Raw genomic sequence first — 26,327 nt, 5'->3', positions numbered from 1 at the left:
AGGCGTTTTGGGGTAGGAGGAAGGGAGGGGGGCCCCGACAGAGCCCCGAAGCGTGCCCTGAGATCGGCACCTCTGTCCAGTGAACTCTGCGGCCGCCCGGGCCCCACGCTCCCGGCCCCTTCCCCAGAGGCCTGCCTCTCGGTCGAGCTGAGGCGCAGCGAAGCTGGGGGACCCCGCCGCCTTCACTCCGGCCGTCGGGAGAGCGGACTCCTGACTCAGGATCCTTGCAGAAAACTGGGGAGATTGAGACCAATTAAGAAAATTGTTTACAGTAGGAGCCTCCTGCCCCCAGTACTTCCTAAAGCCTGACGCCTCCCCCAGAGCCTCTGCGATTTCTCCGTCCTCTGAAAAGAGCCCCGAACCCCGCTTCCACCCCCTACGTACCCGGGCGCGAGGGGCAAATACAGGGGAAAGTGCCCAAGGCCGCAGCAGCTACTCCGAGTATTTTTCCGGGTTTTCTCGGCCACTGTTTTCCGCCTCTTGCACCCACACTCTTTTCCTAGCTGGTGAGACCTTTTGCACCTAGTACCGTCCAAGTTAGCAATTTATATACGGAAAAGCAAACTAGAGAGAGGAGAAAGTTTTTTAGTCTGTTTTGTAAATTTGTACAGATTTTCCACATTTTCAACTTAAAAAAAAGTCTCGGGCTTCGTGGAGAAATGATGCATGCTAGATCCTTGCCTTTGGCCTTCTGGATCCGGAATTTTTAATAGTGAAGCCTTCTCATAAAGCGATAGCATAAAAGGAGTTCACTGCCACTTACCATTATTATTTATTAGTACTTTTTTAAGTTTATTTGAGCTTTGAGGTAAGTTAATTAAGTTACTGAACCAAGTTTCCTTTTTTTCTCTTTTCTCTCCTCCTTTTAATTTCTTTCTCTTTCTAACTTCCTTTCTTTTATTCTTCCCCAAAGCTGGTTCATTGTCCTAAAGAAGCAGTAAACTGTTAGGGGCACGAAGGAACCCCCCCCCAAGCCCTCTGTCCTCACCTCTCCCCCCCCCCTTTTTCTCAGTAGTAATGGTTTTAGGTTATGACTGTTTTTACATGGTTGAACAATAAGTTTGGGAGAAGTTGCCTAGAGGGTAGATTTTGTAATAGGGTTACAGGATTTAGTGTGTTGTAATAATATTAGTACACAAGTAATCCTCTCCAACGCCTGACATATAGGAAGGCCTAACATACCCCAGTTATTTTTATTTGGGGATAGTTGTAAGTCTGATGGAATTGAAAGTTTATGACATATTTCAAAGTTGCCTTTTAAAAGTCACCTTTTCTGCAGTGAATTCAGTAGTCTCGTTCTTCTTCCTACATATAACACCTATTTCTAGGAGTTGCTGGGTTTTGTTTTGTTTTTTACATATGTAAAGGTTGTTACATTTTTAGAAGGCAAGCCCCTCTTCAAACATCGTGGTTCCTTTTTCTTATGTCTTAAGATGGGCTTAAAATATGGCAAGTGAAATATCAAACCTACAAAATTATGTCTAGTTTATGCTCTACTCGTATGCCAACTTCTCACATTTTATGACTGCTACCCAGAGTGGGACCTAGAAAAGTTTGTAGATCCGTTATAGTAACCCTGGAGGAACGCTCCCAGAGCTGGAAGCAGCCAGGGCTGCTATGTTGTGTGCCCTGCCTGTGTGTGTTTGAGTGTATGTGGGTGCTTACAAAGAAAAGCCAAGCCACGCCAAGGAGCCACACTGATAGCTTCATTGGAGCAAGTGCAAAAAAGCAAGAGTACTTGGTCAATCTTAGGATGCTGATATTTTATTTTGGAAGAAAAATGAAAATACAGCTGTGATGCCAGAAACACCCTAAAATAAACTTGGTAATTTTTCTGTTTCTTATAAAACGAAGATTATGGCAAATATGATTTGTCTCTTAAATGATATTCAACAAGTCTCGAATTACTTTTAGAAAGATGTCTGCCACTAGAAAGATTGTTTACCAAGATAAATAATTCTAAGGAAAGGGAATATTAGGATCTAATTATTTTGTGTGTCCTTTCCTATGGATTGGGATTTCAGTTGTGTATGTTTGTGTATGTGTGTATGTGTTGAATTTTTCTTCCCTTGGTGTTTTTAAGATTTCTGTAACTATATGGATGGCCCATCCAGACTCCATTCATTTATTAAGAAAGTATTTTGGTGCTCAGCTTTTTCAAGGAAATGATAATATTGGAAGAAAAATAAAAATACCATGAATTGCAGATAAAACACTGGCTCACTTATGAAGTGTCATAAAAATCCCTCTTATTTATATTAATAATGAAATTCTGTTATTTACCAAAGTAATTTACTCATTGTGAGCAGCTTAATAGCAGCACATTGATTTCTGGGCCCAAAAGGTTAGAGAAAACTATAATTAATTGCTTTTTTTGAAAAACCGACACCTGCAAGATAAGGCAGTTGGAAAGAATTCATGTTTAATCAGGCCTATTTTAAGTTTGGCATAATGGAAGATTCTGGATGAGAAAATGCAAACTTTTTTGCTTCAGGATTCACATACTTCTTAAAATGTTAAAAAACAAACACAAACAAGCAAAGTTCAGTTGGACATGAGGCAGTGTGTGTGAAAATGACTCTGTGATACTGAAGGTTTTGTGGTTTATTTTACATCGAGTTTTCCCTGTAGTTCATAGGCACAAGTGCCAGTTTATAGCTTATTCTTTGGGTCTCTCTTTTCTTTATACTTCTGGAGGTAGTACATTGTCTTTACCAACAGAATCCTTTAAAGGGCAGAAATTCACGTGTTTACTGTGGAACTCTTACTGAGACCTGGAGCAGAAATAGGCAGACTGGTTAAGTTTTTTGAAATTGTTAAAAAGCCAAGCTCTGTGTAGGAACCAGAGCAAATTTCTTCTACTGCCTTAACTAGGTTTTTCTAAGATCTCTCTGGGTGCAGATAGCTCTAGATTCCAAAATATTCTTAGATTATTAAAAATGAAGGAGTTAGCAGTTTAGCAAAAGAGGTGGTAAGTTAATGGAAGAACCAACACCCCTCCCCCAAAAGAAAAAAGTTTGCGTGCCAGGCTTTAGAAAACCTAGATGTGTCGAGCTGTTTTAACCTTTGCTAGCCTCCTCCTATGCAAAGGTGACAAGGTCCAGATCATAATATGTCCTTCAGTATCTTCCCAGTGACCCCCAAATTGAGTCTTGCTAGTCACTTAGCAGGAAGTTAGTAGTTTATTTTAGTTTCACCTTATCAGCTTGGCTTCTTTTCCTAACCTTATTCCCCTGTCACCCTCAGATGCCAGACCCCCAAAGGGGAAGATTGACAGGTAGTTCCCATAGCTCAGTTTTACCCTCAAACAACAGGGATTTAGTTTCTTGTGCCTTTGCCAATGTTTATGTAGTCAAAGTTTAGATCTCGCCTTAAGGAGTCTCTCTTTTACGCGTCACTGCAATAGGAAAGCCACAAAGAAGTTTTTGAACAAACCCTTGCAACTGGAACCCCATCTAGTGTTCAGTTTGATTCATCCATGGGAAAGACATTTCCCCCTTTCATTTATTGTGTACATTAGGTGGGCTCGGATCACTACTTTAAAAGGAGTGTCTTGTCCATGGTGTTATTTTTTCAGTTTTCACTTGTATTCTTCCACGAGAGGATACACTAATCCAGGTCAGAACACTGAGTGAACCTGAAGGCTACCAGTAAATTTGCCATTTGGATGCATATCACATGAGGAAACTTTAGATATTCCAGAAAATAGGCACAGCATTATGTTGTAGTGTTAAAAGTTATTTGCAATCTTAAGTGGGGATTCAGGCTTTTCCCGGGTCTATGCTAAAATAAAAATAATAGTAAAAGATCGATCAATCAAATATGTTTGGGATAGCCTTTTCAAACAGGTCTAAGAAAGGAACAGTCTGTTAAAAATTAAGGACTCCAAAACCACTGCCGAGAGAGGTTTTAATTGAAAATGTTAATGCAGTCTTAAGGTAATGGGAAGTATAGAAAAGTGTCTTTCTGAGGAACTCCAAGAAAGAAAACTAAATCTGATAGAGTACGGTGGCTGTGTTTTTTGGTTTTGTTTTCTTTTTTCCTTTCCTGTCTGGCTAAACCTTTCTGTGTGAGGCATAGTTTTATTTTTATTTTCTCAGTAGACAGATAAGCTGGAATGCTTCAATTTTCTGCTTCTGCTTCTTCAGTGTTTGGTTCAGATGGTAAAAAACTGGTAAATTTGAATTAGGCATCAAATAGTAAAACAGGAACTAAAGTACCTGGGATTTTAGTATAAATTTGGCGGAGGTATAAGATCCAAAAAAAAAAAAAAGGCCCAGAAAATACAAATATCTTTTTATGTGTACATACTTAGAAAACCACTGCTTCTTAAATTTTCCTAACTGACTGGGATTATAAAATTAATTTGTATACAAAATCCATAGAAAAGGAACTAGAATGTTATTTTCACCATACAACACAGAATAAGGTAATTGTATTTACTATAATGGGGTCACCGGTTGCAATCCTGTGTAACAGATTGAGAGAGATACATATTAGCAGACTATCAGAAAAATGAATTAGAATATGTTTATCTGGTTGTATGTGTTTGTGTGTGTGTGAGAGAGAGAGAGAATGTGTGTGTGTCTGTGTGTGTGTGTGTGTGTGTGTGTGTGTGTGTGTGTGTATGTCTTATTACAACTAAAAATATTCCCTCTGGTTAAAGATTCAAACTTGTCCTCATGTTTTGTCTTCTTTTTTTAAAAAAGCTATTTCATTGGAATTCTGTTCAGAATGCAGATAGATTTAAAGTTAAGAATTATTACAGTGTAGCGACACCTGCTTTTGAAATAAATCAAAATAGATACCAGGATTGGGGGGGTGTTCATAAACATCAGGAAATTAAGTTAGTTGACTCTACAGTAAGACCAAATGTCAGCTTATTAAAATGTGAAAATCTAAACTAAAATATGGGTGAGTTTTTAACACAGTCTCTTAGAGGCAGGCGGGCATTTATTTTTAAGCGTCTATATTTTCCATCCAGTTAGCACAATCCTAAATATAAAATGTTCAGGTTGAAAAACTTGAAAATTCTCAAGTGAGTCTTGAGGCAGTACAAATGCAGAATTTGAGTACAGGAAAGTAATAATCAGCTAAGTCCTATAAAGTAACCTTCTTTTTATTTTTCTATATATTATGAGAATATCAGATGTGTGCAAGTTATAAAGAATTAAAATGTCCTTTAATCGTGAGCACAGATGTGCTAAATATTTGAAGCAACTACATTGTAATGTGTACAATTGATGAAGTCAGTTTTCTGATTTCCCTTGCTAGTTATTTAGTTCTGAATCTGTCATTATTTGTCTAAGCCCAGCTGACCAAGCAAAACTGTGTTTTAAAGTGGCTTTATGTTTTGATAAATGTGAGCTGGTTGAAAAGTATTTTCCACTGAATGCAGAGCTTAATAGAACATGCTGACATAATAGTTTTAATGCATTTTGTTGAAAATGTGTGAACAAACAGAATAGCTTTTGTTCCTTCATAATTGGCTGTAAAAGTAGATGGAAACATAACCATTACATATGGAAATGTGCAAAGAGAAAGAAATAACATTTCTGTTGAATATATTAGGAATTGCATTTCCGAGTTTAAAATAAGCATCTGAAATGGATGCATCATTTAAAATTGGTTGTCAAAATAAGATGCTTTAAACAGAATTTTTGTCACATTATTTTTGTCCCAAGTTAAGCAACATAACTTTAGCAAATTTCATCTAATATTTTGTTTATATGATTTTAAGGCAGAGGGAGAGACAGAAAGTGCTTAAAACAGCACCTTCAATGTGCATAGGAATCCGGTGCCAATTAGGATGATTAAACATTAAATTAAAACTGAATCATTATTGGTATTTTCTGCTACAACTAAGATTTGTTTGGTGCTGTTAATGCATTTTGCACTATACCCTTTTGGAGATTAAAGATGGGTATTAGGAAAGCTAGCTTGTTAAGTATAACTTGGCTACTCAAATACCACTTCCAATGAATAAAGTGTGCATACATTTGGATACTTTACCAGGGGTTCTAATCAACTTCAGCGTCACTCAAGGCAAATAGAGTTAAGGAATTTTCAAAAGTTAGTGTTTAGGCATTAATTTTATTTTCTGGAATGCAAAACTCAAGCTTTTTTAAAAAAATGTTTACTACAGAAAGGCAAATGGCTAGCTTTTTTGAGTGGACTCTAAATTTACTGGAAAAAAGTAGCATTTTGATTTTGCATTTATTCATATCCGCAATTGCTTTTCCTCCTGCAAGTTTTCTGGGAGATTCAATTTGGAAGTCATGGAAACTACCTATTATCTGATTCAGTTCTGTAGAAAAGCATGCAGGGAGGTAATCCTTGAATTAAACAGTTTTTTTTTTCTTCCACAGCCTTCGTAGATGACCACACACCATTTGTACAACAGAAGTTGGTGTTCCCCATGCTGGGCAAACAATGGGACGCCATCCTGTCTTTGAATGGGATGTTAGCTTGGAGTTGGAGATTTTTATGTTTAATTTACAAATGGATCTTAGTGAGAAGACATCTGAGCAACCAGTGGAAACAAACATGAAATAAAAGGATTTTTATAATAAAAGGTTCAGGACAATCTGTTAAACAATTGATAACAGTTGAGAGCAAACTATTTTTAAAGACATTCAGACAAGGAGAACTGCATAACATTTTCAAACTCTAAACCAAGAATGATTTCTTAGGAAATACGAGCACTTCCCCTTAACTGCATAGCCTTCTTTAAGTTGGTGTTTAATCAGAAATGTAAATCTTGTGCCAGTTTTTATAGATATAAAGAGCACTTTTGATGAAATATTTAGAGGCATAATGTTGCCATTTGCAGTATAGTGGCATATATTCCTTGATTAGTGGAATGGTAGCCAAGGTTGCATTCTTCAATTTTAAAAATAAACATGCCATGGGGTGATATATAGGTGCCAGGCAGGCCTAGTAACGGATTATGATCATTGTGTTTCTCTTCATTGTGTGTGTTGCTTTCCCTTTTGTATTCAAGTGAGTCTCGAGGAACGGTCTGGAGGATTTGTTACTGTTGTGACTAAAGTGTGTTTGTCATGGATCAGACTTAGCTCAGGTTCGAGGTAGGGGCTTGAGGTGATTTTCAAGTTGTCAGTCTACAGCTTGGTGATATGCATTTTTTCCCCCTTGTCAACAACTGATTGGAACCTGAATGACTACAAATTAGTTTAGTGACAGAACAAACTGTCACAGATATCTTTGAATCGGTTGAAAATGAATAAGGTTGACAGAAACTCAAGAGCCTAATAAGTCCTCAGAATGGTTGCTGGATCTTCTCCGGACGAGTAGACAATAAGGTGTATAAAATATTGGAAATCAATATTTTGCTATGGAATTTCATTATGCACCAGTGTCTTCCATTCATAGTATTTTATATTTTGATGAATTATCTGAAGTACATGACTCTCTGAGATACCAGATGGATAAGGATTCCTCCATACCCTTAAGAATTAATTATGAACATTCTTAGGTAATATTGATTGACTTGTAAGGGCTACGATTTTGAGTTTTGCAGGTAGAAAACAACTGATTAACCTTTATTTATTTATTTATTTATTTATTTATTTATTTATTTATTTATTTTTGAGTCACGAGTGCCTGCGTGCCCTGGCCCCCTTTCTAACCCTTCACTTTTTGGTGTTTGTAGGAGACACGGAGAAGGGTCAGCCGAGTCGCCCCACTAAGGGCAAGGATGCCCACGTCTGTGGCCGGTGCTGTGCCGAGTTCTTTGAATTATCGGATCTTCTGCTCCACAAGAAGAACTGTACTAAAAATCAATTAGTTTTAATCGTCAATGAAAATCCAGCCTCCCCGCCCGAAACCTTCTCCCCCAGCCCCCCTCCCGATAATCCTGATGAACAAATGAATGACACAGTTAACAAAACAGATCAAGTGGACTGCAGCAACCTTTCAGAACACAACGGACTTGACAGGGAAGAGTCCATGGAGGTGGAGGCCCCAGTGGCAGACAAAAGCAGCAGCAGAGGCGGTGCTCCGAGTGGTGGCCACAGCGGGACCGCCCCAGGCTGCAGCAGCTCCTCCCCAGGTACCTCAGCGATCACAACCTCTCTACCTCAACTCGGGGACCTGACGACGCTGGGCAACTTCTCCGTGATCAACAGCAACGTCATCATCGAGAACCTCCAGAGCACCAAGGTGGCGGTGGCCCAGTTCTCCCAGGAGGCGAGGTGTGGCGGGGCCGCGGGGGGCAAGCTGGCTGTCCCTGCCCTCATGGAGCAGCTCTTAGCTCTGCAGCAGCAGCAGATCCATCAGCTGCAGCTGATCGAACAGATTCGGCACCAAATATTGCTGTTGGCATCTCAGAACGCAGACTTGCCAACATCTTCTAGTGCTTCTCAAGGTACTTTACGAACATCTGCCAACCCCTTGTCCACGCTAAGCTCCCATTTATCTCAGCAGCTGGCGGCAGCGGCTGGATTAGCACAGAGCCTCGCCAGCCAGTCTGCCAGCATCAGTGGTGTGAAGCAGCTCCCCCCAATCCAGCTACCTCAGAGCAGTTCTGGCAACACCATCCTTCCACCCAACAGCGGCTCTTCTCCCAATATTAACATACTGGCGGCAGCAGTTACCACCCCGTCCTCGGAAAAAGTGGCTTCGAATGCCGGTGCCTCCCACATCAGCAACCCAGCAGTCTCGGCATCATCCTCACCAGCTTTTGCAATAAGCAGTTTATTAAGTCCTGCATCTAATCCACTTCTACCTCAGCCGGCCCCTGCTAACTCGGTTTTCCCCAGCCCTTTGCCCAACATCGGAACAACTGCAGAAGATTTAAACTCCTTGTCCGCCTTGGCCCAGCAAAGAAAAAGCAAGCCACCAAATGTCACTGCCTTCGAAGCCAAAAGTGCTTCCGATGAGGCATTCTTCAAACACAAGTGCAGGTTCTGCGCGAAGGTCTTTGGGAGTGACAGTGCCTTGCAGATCCACTTGCGCTCCCACACCGGAGAGAGGCCCTTCAAGTGCAACATCTGTGGGAACAGGTTCTCCACCAAGGGGAACCTCAAAGTCCACTTCCAGCGCCACAAAGAGAAGTACCCTCACATCCAGATGAACCCCTACCCCGTGCCTGAGCATTTGGACAATATCCCCACAAGTACCGGCATCCCATATGGCATGTCCATCCCTCCAGAGAAGCCAGTCACCAGCTGGCTAGACACCAAACCAGTCCTGCCTACTCTAACCACTTCAGTCGGCCTGCCATTGCCCCCGACCCTCCCAAGCCTCATACCCTTCATCAAGACGGAAGAGCCAGCCCCCATCCCCATCAGTCATTCTGCTGCCAGCCCCCCAGGCTCAGTCAAAAGTGACTCTGGGGTCCCTGAGCCAGCCACAAGAAACCTGGGCGGACTCCCAGAGGAGGCTGAAGGGTCCACTCTGCCACTCTCCGGTGGCAAAAGCGAAGAGAGTGGCGTGGTCTCCAACTCAGTCCCAACGGCCAGCAGCAGCACCCTGAGCTCTCCAGCAGCAGACTGTGGCCCAGGCAGCACCACCGCTTTCACCAACCCTCTGTTGCCACTCATGTCCGAACAGTTCAAGGCCAAATTTCCTTTTGGGGGACTCTTGGACTCAGCCCAGGCATCAGAGACGTCCAAGCTTCAGCAACTGGTAGAAAACATTGACAAGAAGGCCACTGACCCCAATGAGTGTATCATCTGCCACCGGGTCCTCAGCTGTCAGAGTGCCTTGAAAATGCACTACCGGACACACACTGGAGAGAGGCCCTTCAAGTGCAAGATCTGTGGCCGGGCTTTCACCACAAAGGGGAACCTCAAAACTCACTACAGTGTCCACCGTGCTATGCCCCCATTGAGAGTGCAGCACTCCTGCCCCATCTGCCAGAAGAAGTTCACGAACGCGGTGGTCCTGCAGCAGCACATCCGCATGCACATGGGGGGCCAGATCCCCAACACCCCAGTCCCCGACAGCTACCCCGAGTCCATGGAGTCGGACACAGGCTCCTTTGACGAGAAAAATTTCGATGACCTAGACAACTTCTCCGATGAAAACATGGAAGACTGTCCTGAGGGCAGCATCCCCGACACGCCCAAGTCTGCGGATGCATCCCAAGACAGCTTATCATCTTCGCCTTTGCCCCTGGAGATGTCGAGCATCGCTGCTTTGGAAAATCAGATGAAGATGATCAATGCTGGCCTGGCAGAGCAGCTGCAGGCCAGCCTGAAGTCAGTGGAGAATGGGTCTGTCGAGGGGGACGTCCTGACCAACGATTCCTCCTCGGTGGGTGGTGACATGGAGAGCCAAAGCGCTGGCAGCCCGGCCATCTCAGAGTCTACCTCTTCCATGCAGGCTCTGTCCCCATCCAACAGCACCCAGGAGTTCCACAAATCACCCAGCGTTGAGGAAAAACCACAGAGAGCTGTCTCCAGCGAGTTTGCCAATGGTTTGTCTCCCACCCCAGTGAATGGTGGGGCTTTGGATCTGACATCCAGTCATGCAGAGAAAATCATCAAAGAAGATTCTTTGGGGATCCTTTTCCCTTTCAGAGACCGGGGTAAATTTAAAAATACTGCTTGCGACATTTGTGGCAAAACATTTGCTTGTCAGAGTGCCTTGGACATTCACTATAGAAGTCATACCAAAGAGAGACCATTTATTTGCACAGTTTGCAATCGTGGCTTTTCCACAAAGGGTAATTTGAAGCAGCACATGTTGACACATCAGATGCGCGATCTGCCATCCCAGCTCTTTGAGCCCAGTTCCAACCTTGGCCCCAATCAGAACTCTGCGGTGATTCCCGCCAACTCGTTGTCATCTCTCATCAAAACAGAGGTCAACGGCTTTGTGCATGTTTCTCCTCAGGACAGTAAGGACACCCCCACCAGTCACGTCCCTTCTGGGCCGCTGTCTTCCTCTGCCACGTCCCCAGTTCTCCTGCCGGCTCTGCCCAGGAGAACTCCCAAGCAGCACTACTGCAACACGTGTGGCAAAACCTTCTCCTCCTCGAGCGCCCTGCAGATTCACGAGAGAACTCACACTGGAGAGAAACCCTTTGCTTGCACTATTTGTGGAAGAGCTTTCACAACAAAAGGCAATCTTAAGGTACACGCTCGCCCCATCGGCTCTTTACCGTCTGTGATGCATGCCCGAGTCATCAGCCCAGATGCTCAGGGATCTGCGGCACATGGCTGGCGGGGGAGAAATGTGGGTGCCTGGGAGGGTCAGGATCACGGCAGGGACAAGGGCAGGCTGCAGCCCACCGACTGTCAGAGCCCGTTGACTCATTCAGTACCTAAGCGAAGCAGCGGCCTCCCTCTGTTGTCTAGCTAAGTGCACCAAATGAATTGCTCTACCTACCGGGCAAGACAGCCTGGTGTTGCCATGGGGTATTGATTAAAGACCTCCATGTGGCCTGTGTGCAGCCTGTGTCACTTAATAATTACGGTTCTCCTCGGTGTATGCCTCTATTTTTCATAACTGTGCAGTCCAGCATGGTTTGTTTGTCTAAAAACAATGACGTCACTGCTCCACTAATGGGTATTATGATAATTGATTATACAACATTTCCTACTGATATGTGTTGGAAATAAAGCAAATATGCTTAAGTTCTAGAGCAACAGTTGAGCGCTCTTAGTGTGTACATTTTTCTGTTGACACAGTATTTCTCTGGAGGTTGCTGCCAGTAATGTGAGATGAATAATTACTTTCTGGCTTTTCTCTCCATACACAGGCCCTCCAACGGGCAATCAGTGAGGGGCACTTTCTTCCCATCTGAAAAGGACATTTATAGGGTAAAGGGTGTCAGATACAATACTTACCATTGCAATGAGAGTGGACATAACAATTCTAACCCTGAAAGGAGCTATCCTCGACAGACTGGCTTGCTTGAGGCCATTATAAGCTAAATATGGGTAATAAAAAAAGAGTAAGTAAGGCATCTTTGCCCAGGAAGAGGAAAGATGACCCAGGGCTGCAGCGTGTGAACACGTTATTACACACTGAGGGGAGTGGATGGTTCCTGTTAACTTTCCACTGTCTGTCGCATAATGAGAATAGACGTTTAGGCCACTTGCTTTGTCGAGTGTTAGGATATGAGTTGAGACAGATTCACCTACTAAGCTTCTTTCTCCCCTCTCCTCTTTTTTTTTTCCTCTCTCCCTCTGTATATCAGGTACACATGGGCACTCACATGTGGAATAGCACCCCCGCGCGACGGGGTCGGCGGCTCTCTGTGGATGGTCCGATGACATTTCTCGGAGGCAATCCCGTCAAGTTCCCAGAAATGTTCCAGAAGGATTTGGCGGCAAGATCAGGAAGTGGGGATCCTTCCAGTTTCTGGAATCAGTATGCAGCAGCACTCTCCAATGGGCTGGCAATGAAGGCCAACGAGATCTCCGTCATTCAGAATGGTGGCATCCCTCCAATTCCTGGAAGTCTCGGCAGTGGGAACAGCTCACCTATTAGTGGGCTGACAGGAAATCTGGAGAAGCTCCAGAACTCAGAGCCCAGTGCTCCTCTGGCCGGCCTGGAGAAAATGGCAAGCAGTGAGAATGGAACCAACTTCCGCTTCACCCGCTTCGTGGAGGACAGCAAAGAGATCGTCACAAGTTAAGGCAGCTCGGGCTGGAGACACAGCATTCCTGCTCAGAATGCGACCTATGGTGGCCTCCTACCCCTTGCCCCGTGCCCCTACCTTCCAGTTTCCCAGACCTATGAACTACAACATTATGAAGACATTTTTTTGTACCTTGTTCAACTTCTAGAGTTCTAAGAAAGCTTATTTATTAGTGATATAACCTTGCTTTGCAAACAGAATGCAAGCGTTAACTTTGGTCTTCTGTATTTTGGACTAAATACTAATTGACTAGAGTGCTGTAAACTTGCTGTAACATTTATGGCAATTGCAAGTTGCCCTGCTAGGCAGTTGTAATCTGGCATTAACTTATTTTCTATATCCAGTTTAATATGAATCTGATGTTGATGCATTGCATTAGATCTCTAATAAAGTCTGTATATAAATGTACACTTTGATCCTGCTGGAGAATTTTATCAGCAAACACATTGTCTAATCTTTCAAAACAGATCCAAGGAAAGGACTGAGAGTACAGACTGAACAGTATGGTTCTTTGAAAGGTTTGGTTTTTTTATTTTTATTCTAAAATTCAACCTGCTTTTTTGTTTTGTAGATTTAATCATTTCCGTTTTGAACTGCTATTTGTATTGTGCTTTTTACTTGAGTCGTCCTCAATGTTAATAAGTTTCTGTACAGTAATAAGCACGCAGAATTCTTTAGAGAAAAAAACAAGTGTTGTTTTGGTAGTTGAAACTGAGACGTAACATTTTGCCTTGTAGGTATATTCACAATAGAAAACGTGTGCTGGAATTTCACAATGCTGCTAAGTATAGCATCTTGAACAACCTTCAGTGGAGAAAATGTAGCTGCTCTTGTATATACAATAAGAAATATCACTTTCATTAAAATGTACATACCTTCCTTACAAGAGCAAATGCTTCTTCTTGATCAAGAGAGCAGGTATAGTGTTTGTTTATTTTGTATTAGGTATGGAAAAAAAATTGGACTGTTACATGCACTTTCTTGGAAAGTTGAAAGGAAAGGGGGGTCCAATTTCTTTAACATTTAATACTTACTAACAACAGAGATACTGTAATTTTACTCAAGTAATCAAATACATTTTTTTTGCAACAGATAAAACAAAATACTGCGTCTGTGTTTTTAGAGTGCATTTCTATTTAGCCAGGCCCCTAAATGTATTTTAACATTTCCCCAGGTAGCAGTAAATTGTGTGAGTGTGCATCTCTCTTCAAATGAGGAATTGTAAAAGGCATAACAGAAGTGGGTTTGCATGGGTCTGTGTTTCCTTTTGTTTTGAAATTCAGAGGATCTAGATATTTTCCCACTATCCGTTACTTGTTTGGAAGTGTATTTTATAGTCTTTCTCATTAACAACCCATCCTCAAGAAAAAGAAAAAAATGAAATGAAACAAAAAATGTTGAAGGTTTCATCCCAACAGGTAAGTTTCCTTAAGCAAGATATTTATGCGAAATTCGATTTCAATTTTATTTCAACTGTTCTAGTTTTATTTCACTTAATTCAGTCATGTATTTTCAGGCGGCTGAGCCCCATTGCTGGGGGGCTTCCCAAAGAAGCAGGGTTATATAATCTGACTCCGAGACTGGACCTCAAACCAGAGAGGCCAACATGTTCTTTAATTAGTTTTAGGTATTTAAAAAGCACTTCATGTTTGAAAGAAAAGGTCTATTATTAAAGCTGTGTAGGGTCAACTTGAATACTTCATCATCAAAATTCAATTTGATTCTTCCTCTCTCTCCCTCTCATTCTGAGGGGACATAGCTTTCCTCCTGAGCCCAACTTGGGGTAGGTAAAAAGGACTGGGTGGAAGCTGTGTCTAGAGGGGTCGGAGAATTTTGTTCCCCCAGGGAGGCGGTGAACAGCTGGTGGCTGTGCCCAGGTGAGGGACAAGGCCTTGGGGCTGCCTTCCAGCAGAAGTTTCCACCGGGGCTTGGGTCACTCTCGGCCATCGGGGGCGCACCGCCCCCGACCTCATCGTTGGACCTCAGGGCCGCGGTGCCGAGAGAGCAGGCTCAGCCGCGGGGCCCAGGTCCTGCGTTCTAGAAAGTGGGCCCAGACCATGCCCAGGGGTGGGCGCCTTAAACCGGGAGAGGGCGTGGATGGTTGTGCACGGCGTCGTACGGGACGCGGAGAGTCACCGCGAAAGTCTCGGCACCCGCAAATTTAGAGGCGAGACAACTGGATTCCGCCCCTGGGGTCCCTCCCAGCCACCCAAGAGGGACCTTTCACCAAGAGTGAAGACCTGGAGAGCAGGCCGGAATTACGGCCAGAAGCGTCTGCTTTGCGCGGCCAGATGGGGGTGGTTTTCGTTGTGACCTTTCGCGTCGCCGGGCGTGGCGGGGAGGGGGTCCCGGCGCTTCTTCCGCTAGCGGACCCTGCGTCCCAGATGCAGCCTTGGATCATGGTGGGGAGTGGGGGACACAGGGGCTGCCGGCCTCGGAAAGGGGCGGGCTCCAACGGCGCCCCCCCCCCGCACGTTCTCCGCAAGGCCAAGGAGGCTGCCCGCGACGCCGCCCTCGGCACACGACCCGCAACGGGGTCCCGTCTCCCCAGGGTCGCCGCGGCCTGGTCCCCAGCCCTTCCCCGGGGCTCCAGTGCGCCGGGCCGCGTGGGGGTCACCACCGGGCGCCACCCGGGCCGCGCGTCCCCTTCCGCGAGACGGGAGGCGCGGGCGGGGCACCCTGCACTGTTTCTCGTCCCTGTCACCACCAGCCTCCCCGCTTCTAGAGCCTTCTGAAAGTGAGTTCAGGGGAGCAAAAGTCGCTTTTCGTTCAGAGAGATTTTCGGAGCCCATCGAAGAGTTTAGGGAAAAGGTCGGCGACTGTCTCTCTCGCGCCCTCTCCCCCCTCCCCTTCCTTCCCGCTCTTGTCCCTGCCCATCCTTTTATCGACTGACTTGTCTTTCTGACTGTGGGTCACCACCTGTCCACTCCCCTTTCCAACCTTTTCCCAAAACAAGAGGTCGCCCTCGGCCCTGCTTCTCCTCACCGTGTGAGGAGTACACTCTGCGCTGGCTCGGCCCAGCAGAAGAGAGACGGATTGATACCCCTAAGGCAACAGGGCTCATTTGGGGCAGATGGTGTGGATGCGCCTCCCTACTACCCCACCCCGCCACGCCCCGCTCGCCCGACTGTCTCTTCCCCCCCTTCCTCCCCCCCCCCCCCCCCCGGCGTCGCAGTAGTTTTGGGGTCACCGAGAACCGAATTCACTGAAGCTGTTGCTGCAACTTAGTTCACAGAATCTCAAACTGAAAAATTCGCTTTGGTGATAGTCTCTCTCTCTCTCTCTCTCTCTCTCTCTCTCTCTCTCTCTCTCTCTCTCTCTCTCTCTCAACGTGAATTGTTGTGAAAATACACAATAATACAGAGAAGAATGTAACAGATCCCTGTGCCTATCCCTCAATATTTACTAACGTTGGTAACGTCGTTTATTCGAGGTTTTTCCCCCCAGTAGCTGCATTTCTTGTCCTTCCTGTCTGTGTTGCCATCACTCTCTCCTCTTTCTGTCTTCCCTTCCCTGTGTTCCGTGTATTTCTTTCTTACCTTTCGTCCATCTCCACTGCCCCCCGCCTCCAAACCTCCACCCCCATGGGCTTTCTTCTTTCTGGAGAATATACTTGGAAGTAAGAGTTTGGTGATTGGCAGGGACCTAGGGAGGGAGAGCGAGAAAGCGAGACAGAGAGAGAGAAAAAAATCAATGACAGACCCACACCGCCAGGTCTGGGTGGGGGAAGGGTGGGTCTCCTAAGGGAGCATTCATTCCTGCAGATCATTAGAGGTACCTGAAGTCGACTTTGGGCTTTGAGTTTTCATACCCCAATCTTTACAGGTCAGGTTTATTCAAATGGCGTTTAGGAGGAGGCAGGAGGACACTTTTTTTTTTATTAGAAGAAAAAAAGTCTTCAAGCAAAATCCTAAATGATTTGCAGTTGACATAAATTTCTAGCAGTAGATTATTTGCTTATTGTTTTTGGCGTGTTGTGAATGTCAAGAATGAGAGAACTTGGGGGAAAAAAAAAAAAGCTTCCACTCCGTTAAAGTTTAGCAGGCTTGTTAGAAAAATAAAGCAATAGACTCTTTACTAGGAGTCACACACCCCACCCCAAATGAAACAACTGTCAGAGGGGATAACAAAGTGGGAAGAAGCGTAAAGTGGATTTCAAAGGGCCCCGCAGTAAAGCGCAATCTGAGATTCACAGAAAAGTGGAGACGGATAAGACAGGAATTAGGTCATCTCGTCCAGACCCCAGGAAATATGTTTAGATCAAAGCCTGCTCTGTTATAATAAACAAAACAGGACCCATTGGGCCCTACCAATATTTTCATCTCAGCGCTAAGAGCTGCTAATCTAACCAGCTCTATTTGATGAAAGGGGGTAAAAATTACAACTGCAAAGATGACTAAGTAAAAAAATGTCCTCTCAACTATGATAGGAAGATAAAGATTTAGATTTGAGCTAAAAAGTAACAAGATCCAGGCCCAGATCAACACAAACTTCCTGGAATTTTAGCACTAAGTAAATTATCTAATCCTAGCCCATTGTTCCCTCCTTGCCACCCCCACCCCATGCAATTGACTATGCCAGATGATTTACATAAAAAAAATTGTTAAATGTTAACTGCAGTCTAAGAAGGGAGCAGGAGGCCTTTTGGGTTCACTTATTTTGCATTCCTTAAGGACCCCACTCTCTGCCCTCACCAGCCCCACTGTGGCCCTCCCCCTAGGCAGTTGCTGGGGTGGCACGCTGGCCTCTGTGGTATGGAAGTTTCTTTAGGCCCAGTCTTAAAGTTCGGCCGCTCTTTCCACTGTAGGGCAGATTGACAGAGGCCTGGAGATTGTGTCCCGTAAGCCTGGCTTTGGAGCTGCACAACTCAGCAGCCGTTGATGTTTCAGCAGCTAAGCCAAGTACTGTGTAAGTACTGTGTAAGGCTCTTTCACCGCAGAGTTGATGGCCTTAAACCAACTGCTAGAGAACATTCAATAGATAGAAACATCCAGGAAAAGGACAGGAAATCCCAGAGAAGGAAAATTCACCCAGGCTAAATCCAGGGTTGTAGTTCCTTGCTGAGCCTGGTTTCCTCTGAACTGTTTAAACATATGATTTGGCTCCTCTTGTGTTTCTACGTCCATCTGAGCTCAACTTTAACAAAGACTTGTGGGCCGCGTGTCAGCTTGGCTCCAGCCCTCTCTGAAGCTAGGGACCACGGGGGTGGGGAATGTGACAGGCCTTTATAAACACCACCGGGAACAGACCATCTTCTGTGTGTGGCCCTTGGCTGCTCACCTCGCCAGGGGCAATTCCAGGATCAACTTTTTACTTATGTTTCTCCATGGAGGACTTTGAAGACTAGTGAAACTGTGTTGGAGGTCGCACACACGCTGATTCTTCTTTGTTAGACTCAGTGTGGGGCCTCTCCCAGCCGCACCAAGCACTGCTGAATCCTGACACAGTGTGGTCTGTTAGGATGTGGATGCCCAGAGACCAGAGGGTCACGTCATCTTGTTGTAATCACAGCTATAATCGGTCACCTATAACGATGGGTAAACATACAAATATGGCAGATCTCTCCTGATGTTGGGGGCAGGAAAAGAAATCCTATACCAATCAGCCTGTAGATCTGCTTCTGTATTCAGAATTTGAGGCACCTGTCTCATCTTGCTTACGATTCATAACAGTCCATTTAACAGTCGGCTAAACTGAGGCCTGGAGAGCAGAGAAGGAACACTTGGACATTGAGAGCTGTCGCTAGCCTGATAACCAACTTTGGACATCATTGCCTGGTCTGTGGTACTGTTTCTTCGTATGTACTATAAGAGGTTAGACTTCCATCACTGATTCCCTGTAGCTTCCATCAGACTATTGCAGCATTCACAGTCACATTATGGGAGTCCCACCCATACTATGACTTATTTAATAATTTAATTTGTGGACTCCCTTTTTAAACTGAAGTATATATATATATATATTTTTAGAAAGAATAGGAAACATTGGATTCAGTTTTTTCTAATTGTTTAGAAATCCTTATAGAACAATTTCATGTCAGTGACATGCCCCAAGTTACATTACTATGAGCACACCCTATTGCTTTCCTCACCTATACCCTTTCTTGGTTCTCTTCTAATCAGTGGCCTCTTGCTTCAGACAAATGTGAAGTCTGTGGGTCTGGAAGAGCTGTGTTTAAGCCCCAACCACACCCCTTTACCCCCCTTTACCTGCCAACACACACCTTTGGATGGGCTTAGAGCTTTTCAAACTGAAATTTGTGACCAATTAGTGAATTATGAAGTCAGTTTAGTAGGTCACCACCAGCGTTATCTTTTAATGCAACAGAATTGAAAATATCTGAGTTTATTACATGTAGTAAGGGTAAGTGAGGTCTCAGAAAACTTTGGTTACAGTTGTGTATATGTATGCACACACATGTGCACTGGGTCACAATGATAGATGTCGTTCTTAGCTTGAGTTGCCTTCAAAAAAGTCTGAAACACAATGAAATGATCAATATTTGGGATGATGGCTATGCTGATCTCCCTGATCTGATACATTATATGAACTGAAACATCATTATGTACCCCATGAATATGTACACTTATTATTTGTTAATTTTTAAAAAAGCTACAGCAATATTTTAAACATATATATAATTATGTTTTAAGTTTGAAATCTATTGACAAAGACCCTGAAAAATATGACTCTCCCCTGTTTCTCAGCTGAGACACAGTACTAGGGCTCCATTCCAGTCAGGTTTAGGGCCTGAAAGGGCAGAGATGAAGGCACAGGTAGACAGCACAGGCTCTGAGTTCTGTTTGCAATCATTCATTCATTATGCAGGGTTTTCTAGCTGCGGCTAGAAAAGAGTGGCTGGGCTCCTGGTGCCAGCTTGTGTGTGTGCTCCTCTCCTTGGCGGCTTCCACATGGAGGATTTTAATAGCATTTTGTCGTCAAGGGGATTTCTCCTTAAACACACACATGAGTGGAGAAGAGGAAACAAAAGCTGTGAATAGGGAAGCTTAATTCCTGCAGCAAGCTGCACTGTCCCTTTAACACCCCCCTGCATAATTGGGCCCAGCTCTTGAGTAACTAAGATAACATCCCTCCCAAATTCTGCCTTTTCTAAGCATCCTTGGACATTGAGCTACTGTTGGGTTTAGCATCACCCAATAGTATAAAGTCCTAAGAAATCATTCCTAGAAGAGTCTGTTTTAGAAACATCCCTCTGGTTGAGAGATTGTCTGAGGACTTCAAAAAAGACAGGATTCACGCGCGCGCGCGCACACACACACACACACACACACACACACACACACACACTTACCTAAACGTCCAGAGCAAGGAGTGGCTGGGAAGGAAGTTCTTTGGATACACAGAAGTTGCCCTGAGAGTTGGGGCCTGAATTATTTAGGTTCATCCCCTTGGTACAAGAGTGACTTGTCCAAGATCGGCTTGTGAGCTGAAGATCAGGATCTGGTATCGCATTCTTGATTCTCCTCAGTCCAGTTCTCCTTATTTAAATGATAATAAAGAGTAACTACAGTAGCTTGTATTATTGACACTGGTTCAGCATCCCCCTTTGATCCATACCCTTCGCCGTACTTGGCAATGCCTCCCTACTACAAGCAGGATGTACTTCCCAGCCTCTTTGGGTTTGCCCATGTGACTTGCTTTGGCCAGGAAAAATGAGGCCAATGCCATGGTGTGCCAGTTCCCAGCCAGGCCTAAGGATGCCTGAATGTTTCTTCTTGTGCCCTTGCACCTCCAAGAACGTACCATGAGAAGAACATGCCAGCTGGTCTCAGGACAAGTGGAAGCCACATGGTCCAGAGCCATTCCTAGCCAAGCACAACCCAGACCAAGCACCCTCAGTCTTACACTCACCTGAGCAAGCCCAGTTTCATAGAGCTGTAGGAATAAGTGGTGGTTGCATTAGGTCATCCACCTGGGAGTAGTTTCTTAGCATCATTGGGACCACAATTAACCATTTCACTGAGACATATTTAGCAATTACTAAGTGTCAGACATTGTTCCAGATGTTTTATGTGAATTAACTCATTTAATCCCTATAACAACACATGAGGTAGGTATTATGATAGAACCCATTTTATGGATAAGGAAACCAAGGCACAGAGGTTAAATTAAATGTCTAAAGTCCCATACTTGGTAAGCAACAATAATATGAACCCATAGTACTGGCACCAGAGCACACATGCTGGGCTCTTAATCACTGTGCTATACTTTTGCCCTATCACATATCTTCACAAAAAAAACTCCAGCCTGGGCAATAGCAAGACCTTCAAAATTAAAAACTTGAAAATTTTTTAATTTCTCTACAAAATTTTTTTAAAAAAATTAACCAGGCATAGTGACATATACCTTTAGTCCTAGCTACATAGGAGGTTGAGGCAAGAAGATCACTTGAACCCAGAATTTGAGACTGCACAGTGAACTATGATCCCACCAGAGCATTCCAGCCTGGGAGACAGAGTGAAACCCAGTCTTAAAAACAAACAAAAAGGGCCAGGCTCGGTGGCTCAGCCTGTAATCCCAGCACTTTGGGAGGCCGAGGTGAGAGGATTGCCTGAGTCCACGGGTTCAAGATCCTCCTGGGCAACTTGGCGAGACCTCATCTTTACAATAAATCAAAAATTAGCCGGGTGTAGTAACACACACCTGTAGTTCCAGCTACGTGGAAGGCTGAGGAGGAAGGATCTCCCGAGCCCAGCAGGTAGAGGCTGCGGTGGCCGGGAGCGTGCCACTGCACTTCAGTCTGGGCAACAGAGTGAGACTCCAGCTCAGGAAAAAAAAAAGGAAAGAAAAACTTGCTAACAATCCCTCCCCAACTGGAACTCAAGCCCAGAATAATAAAAGAAATAAATCTCACTTCCGCACCTTCTCCACTCTGACATTCTCCTTCTCCCTACTCTACATACTGGTTTCCAGAGAGGCGATCTGCTCTATAAATACCTCCTGCCCAGAATCCTTCATGTTCAGCATGGGTGCAGACAGAAATAGCAGGAATCTACACTAATTGTGACCCATGCACTAATTCCAGTATCTTCCTTCAGTGAGCAATGGATGCTTTACGCTTGTGATAATCATTATCCACCTACAAAGACTGTGTTAATTCTTAGAGATCAAGTTATTTTTGTATCTTTTCCACAGAGGAAATGGAAACTATGGTCTACTGAGTAACATGTGGGGTTTATCCCCCTTCTTTTCCTCTCTCATGGGAAAACAAATAACTGTTTTTTCTTTTCCTTTCGTAGACTACAGGGCATATAATCTTTCACCGAGGAGGAAAAGTTGCATTTAAATGAACACTGTGAAGAAATTGTTTGCAGACATGAGCAGCTGGTATATTTTATGTGAAGAGGATCGATGCAGTTCACAGTTCCTCACCGGCATGAAGCTAGATTTGAAGATTCCTGGAAAATCAAGGAAATATTTAGAAAAGTCATTAAAATTTAGGACATGTAAGAAATCTGAGGAGAGGGTCAGGTTGGCATGGACGTGAGATGGGGGAGGCAAGAAAGGGTGGGAAGATGGTAGGGTGATCTTCCTTTGTCTCTTGGCATTTATCCTCTGATTGGTCAATATATGAGTTAGGGCTGCTGTGACACATGAAACATTGGAAATGTATTCTCGTGCAGTTTTGGAGGCTAGAAGTTTGGAATCAAGGTGTTGGTAGGCCAGTGCTCTCCCTGGAGCCTTAGGGGAGAATTTTCCTCTTTGCTTCTGGTGCTGCCGGCAATCCTTGGTGTTCCTCGGCTTGTAGACATATCACTCCAGTCTCCGCTTTTGTTGTCACATGGCAATCTCCTTGTGTGCCTTCACTTCATCTTCCCTCTGTGTCTGTGCCTGTCTCTGTGTCTCTTCTCTTCTTCTTATAAGGACACCAACCATATTGAATTAGTGTTCATTCTATGGACTTCATCTTCACTTGATGACATCTGCAAAGACCCTATTTCCAAATCAGGTTCCTTTCACCTGATAAAGAGAGGCTGACACAGTAGCTTAAGTAAGGCACGATGAGAAGAAAAGAAAGGATGCAAGGTGCTTGAGGCATTTTCAGCAGATTTCACAGCCCAGAAATTCCACAACTCTCAGAGCTACAAAGGTACCCAGAGCCTCAGATCACAAATTGGAGACTCACAGACTAAGCTGGGCCCTCAGATGGGTTTTGGTTGGCTCCTGCAGCATAGTTAACAAATTTAAAAGCATTGCCAATGTTTAAAAGTCAGGAGATCCATATAAAAGTTCAGATTTCTAGATTTTTTTTCCGAATGCCAAATGACCTAGTGTTCCTGCCTTCCCACATTTCAACAATGGACTGGCACAAAGGTACAGCCGTCCTCTTTGGAAGGAGTAAATCTGCTCCCTCCTCTCCTCTGTTCCCAGCCAGCCATCTCACTTAGCTACCCGCCCAGCAGCCTCTGTAAGATTTGACTATTTGCAGGAGAGCAAGGTAACAAGAGAAAGGACCCTGCTTTAGTACGAATGCAACTACAGATTAATCCACCAGGGGAAGGGTAGGTAGAATGACAGAAGTCAGATCCTTCAGGACAAAGAGACAAAGGTGTCAAAGAAGGCAGAGTATAGTGTGCAGCTATTTAATCAGGAAGCCAACCTTTGGGTTCAGACAGGACCCAACATCTCCTGCAGAAGTCCTTGCTGGAGATGGAGAAAAGGGAGAGAAAGAACGCGTGACTTGAACCTGAGTCTGATGGGAAAGGAAGTTTTGCTGACCATTCTAGGTGTAGTATAAGTACTTCCACATTTGCTGCTTCCTTTAAAGCCTCAGGGCAAAACGAATGGTACTAGCATTTCCTTTCCACAGGTGAGGAAACTGACGTCTAAGGAGTTTAATGTGACCTCTCAGGTATATGGCTGGGAAATCTTAAAATTCAGGATGTCTTTGTGTTAGCCTAGTGCTCTTTCCAAATAAACACTTGTTTTAGAAGTTGCATTTGTCCTCGGGCAAAAAGGGTCTACCACCTTTGTGTCTGGAAGACTTAATTCAGGCCTGGTCATAACAAAACCGAAAAAGGGTAGCTTCTCACAGAAGGGGATTGAGTTACCCAAAGAGAACAATTTATAAGTAGTCATTTACCCAGGCCCTCCCTCCCTCCTTCCTTCCCTCTGCCCTCTCTTCTTTCCTTCTGGCACTTACAAAGCAGTGAGGACCACCATGTAAGTCTGTAGGGTACAGTGAAGTGTTCTAGAAGTCTGAACCCAGGACACTAAGGTGTAGCCACAAAAAGAGAAAGGGGGCAAGAAAGTCTTCTCCGCCCCTGGTAATATGCCTGACTTACTGGGTGGAGTTTAGTCATTCATTCAGCAGATGTTCAGTGAGCACTAATCTGTGCTGGTCACAGTTCTAGGTGCTGGGATTCATCAGTGTCCAAAGCAAAATAAATGTCTGCCTTCACGTTGTTTACACTTTTGTAGAATGACTGGAGTAGTAATTCATGTGACTTTAGACAGATACTTTTCTAAATGCTGTTATGCTTTCCAAGCAGAGTACAGTTTTTTTTTTTTTTTAGTTGGAGTCTCACTCTGTTGCCCTGCTGGGCTCCAGCGATCCTTCCACCTCAGCCTTCCAAGTAGCCGGAATTACAGGCATGCGCTACCACGCCCGGTTGATTTTTTGATTTATTGTAGAGATGAGTTCTCACTGCCCAGGCGGATCTCGAACCCGCGGTCTCAGGCAATCCACTCACCTCAGCCTCCCAAAGGTGCGGGATTACAGGCTGAGCCACCGAGCCCGGCTCAGAGTATAAATTGATAATGACAGGCCGGGTGCAGCATCTCAGCCAGTAATCCAAGCACTTTGGGAGGCTGAGGCAAGAGAATTGTCTGAGCCCAGGGGTTTGAGACCAGCCTGGGTAACTTAGTGAGACCTCGTCTCTACAATAAGTCACAGAAACTAGCTGGGCATAGTGGCATGCGTCTGTAGTTCCAGCTATTTGGAAGACTGAGGTGGAAGGATCGCATGGGCCCAGCAGGTCGAGACTGCGGTGGCTGTGAGTGTGCTACTGCACTCCAGCCTGGTTGACAGGACTGAGACTCCATCTCAAAATAAAAAAATGACAACAACAATGGCTGCTGTAAAGATATTTACATTCTGCCATATTAGGGCAGAGAGCAATACAACATCCAATAATGTGAGAAGTTGACCAAACCACCAACGGCCATGTGCTAAGCTAAATAAGTGATCTCATTTCCTGGGGCTCCTGCCTCTGGAGGTCTGGAGGACAAGAAAACCCCCCTGTTATAGAAGTTTTAGGTGCAGGAACAATCCTCTTCACAAGAGCATAACCAAGACAGTCACAACTGCCCCGGATACCAGAAACCTGAGTAAAACAGTCCCATCACAGTTCCAGGCGAGGTGCTCTTCCTCAGGTGAGGTGTCATTGTCTTCTTCCTGCCTAAATTATCTCCAGCCAAGATAAAGGGAAAAGGACAGATCCTTTCCACATCTTTATGATGATAGAGGCAAAAAAATAACAGAAGCTCCTACCGCAAATAAAGAAAAATCGTGTTCCTTATCTGGGCATCCTCACTCATAGTGTGGAGGCAGCCTGATGCCTTCTCCATCACCTTGGGGGAGGAGCCAGTTAGGGGACATGGAGAAGTTACTCTTTGCTTCTGCTCTCAAATCTTGTTGCATCCCTACTTTAACATCCTTTCATAAAGTAGAGTACTGACAGAAATTGGGACTTTATTTCTAGTTCCCTTTAACAGAATGGAGCAATTTTGGAGAAAACAGAGTGTGTATTTTCAAATTAGTGATGGTTACTAGAAATAATAGCTGTCAGCTTCAAAGGACAAAGAAATAAAGTTAGGAGCTGTGGTCAGTTGAAAGAAACGTTTCTTGATTAGAGAGCTACAAAATATGCACAGGGCTCAGATAAAAATGGTCTTTTTCTGACCATTGAAAGAAAAGAAGCAAGACCTGTCCTAAAATTAGCAAAAGCTTTTGCATAAAAAACAGAAACAAAAACCCATTTTAATTAGAAAGAAAGAGAGAGAGAGTGACATTTTACCAAATAGAAGAAGAGAGTATAGATGACCAGTGAGATGTGTAAAATGTTTCAAAGCATCATGGGTAAGAGGAAGAGGGCTGTGGATACGATTCATGATTATTAAGGGCTAATGAAAGAAGTCTTTCCACTATTCCATAGTGTTTGTATTTCTTTGTCTTAGATAGTTTTTAAAAATACTAGCACAACATAGTAAATATGTGTGTTAAACTGCATTAATAAAGAATATTCCCAGCTGGGCTCGGTGGCTCAGCATATAATCCCGCGCTTTGGGAGGCTGAAGTGAGTGGATTGCCTGAGCCCGCGGGTTTGAGACCCCCCTGGGCAACTTGGGGAGACCTCATCTCTACAATAAATCAAAATATTAGCCGGGCGTGGTATCGCACACCTGTAGTTCCAGCTACTTGGAAAGCTGAGGCGGAAGGATCGCCGGAGCCCAGCAGGTCAAGGCTGCGGTGGCCGGGAGCGGCCACTGCACTCCAGCCTGGGAGACAGAATGAGACTCCAACTCAAAAAGAAAAAAAAGAATATTCCTTCTCTTTTAAAAAATCTAAATGATGAAATGAGTTTAAGGTTCTATTGCCCAGTTGAGTGAAACTTTGTAAAGCCAATGAGTTCAGACCTCAGACATCACAATTCACCCAGGAAGGCTAAGTATAGGCATAACCTATGGCCCC

General features: G+C 44.4%; 1 protein-coding gene across 1 annotated transcript in view; it reads left to right on the top strand.

Annotated features, from left to right (window-relative positions):
* SALL1 (spalt like transcription factor 1) overlaps positions 1 to 13,721 on the top strand; it is a 15,031-nt gene extending 1,310 nt beyond the window's left edge. Inside the window, exons 2-3 of the mRNA XM_008057018.2 lie at positions 7,673 to 11,100; positions 12,170 to 13,721. Of these exons, the coding sequence (XP_008055209.1) occupies positions 7,673 to 11,100; positions 12,170 to 12,610 (3,869 nt within the window). The 3' untranslated portion in view covers positions 12,611 to 13,721. The remainder of the gene's footprint in view (positions 1 to 7,672; positions 11,101 to 12,169) is intronic.
* Positions 13,722 to 26,327: the final 12,606 nt, after the last annotated feature.

The sequence above is a fragment of the Carlito syrichta genome, unplaced genomic scaffold (genome assembly GCF_000164805.1).
Source record: "Carlito syrichta isolate Samal-C Ts95f unplaced genomic scaffold, Tarsius_syrichta-2.0.1 Scaffold302608, whole genome shotgun sequence".
Lineage (NCBI taxonomy): Eukaryota > Metazoa > Chordata > Mammalia > Primates > Tarsiidae > Carlito > Carlito syrichta.
The sequence above is the reverse complement of the archived record's forward strand: the minus strand, read 5'-3'. Positions and strand labels throughout refer to the sequence as shown.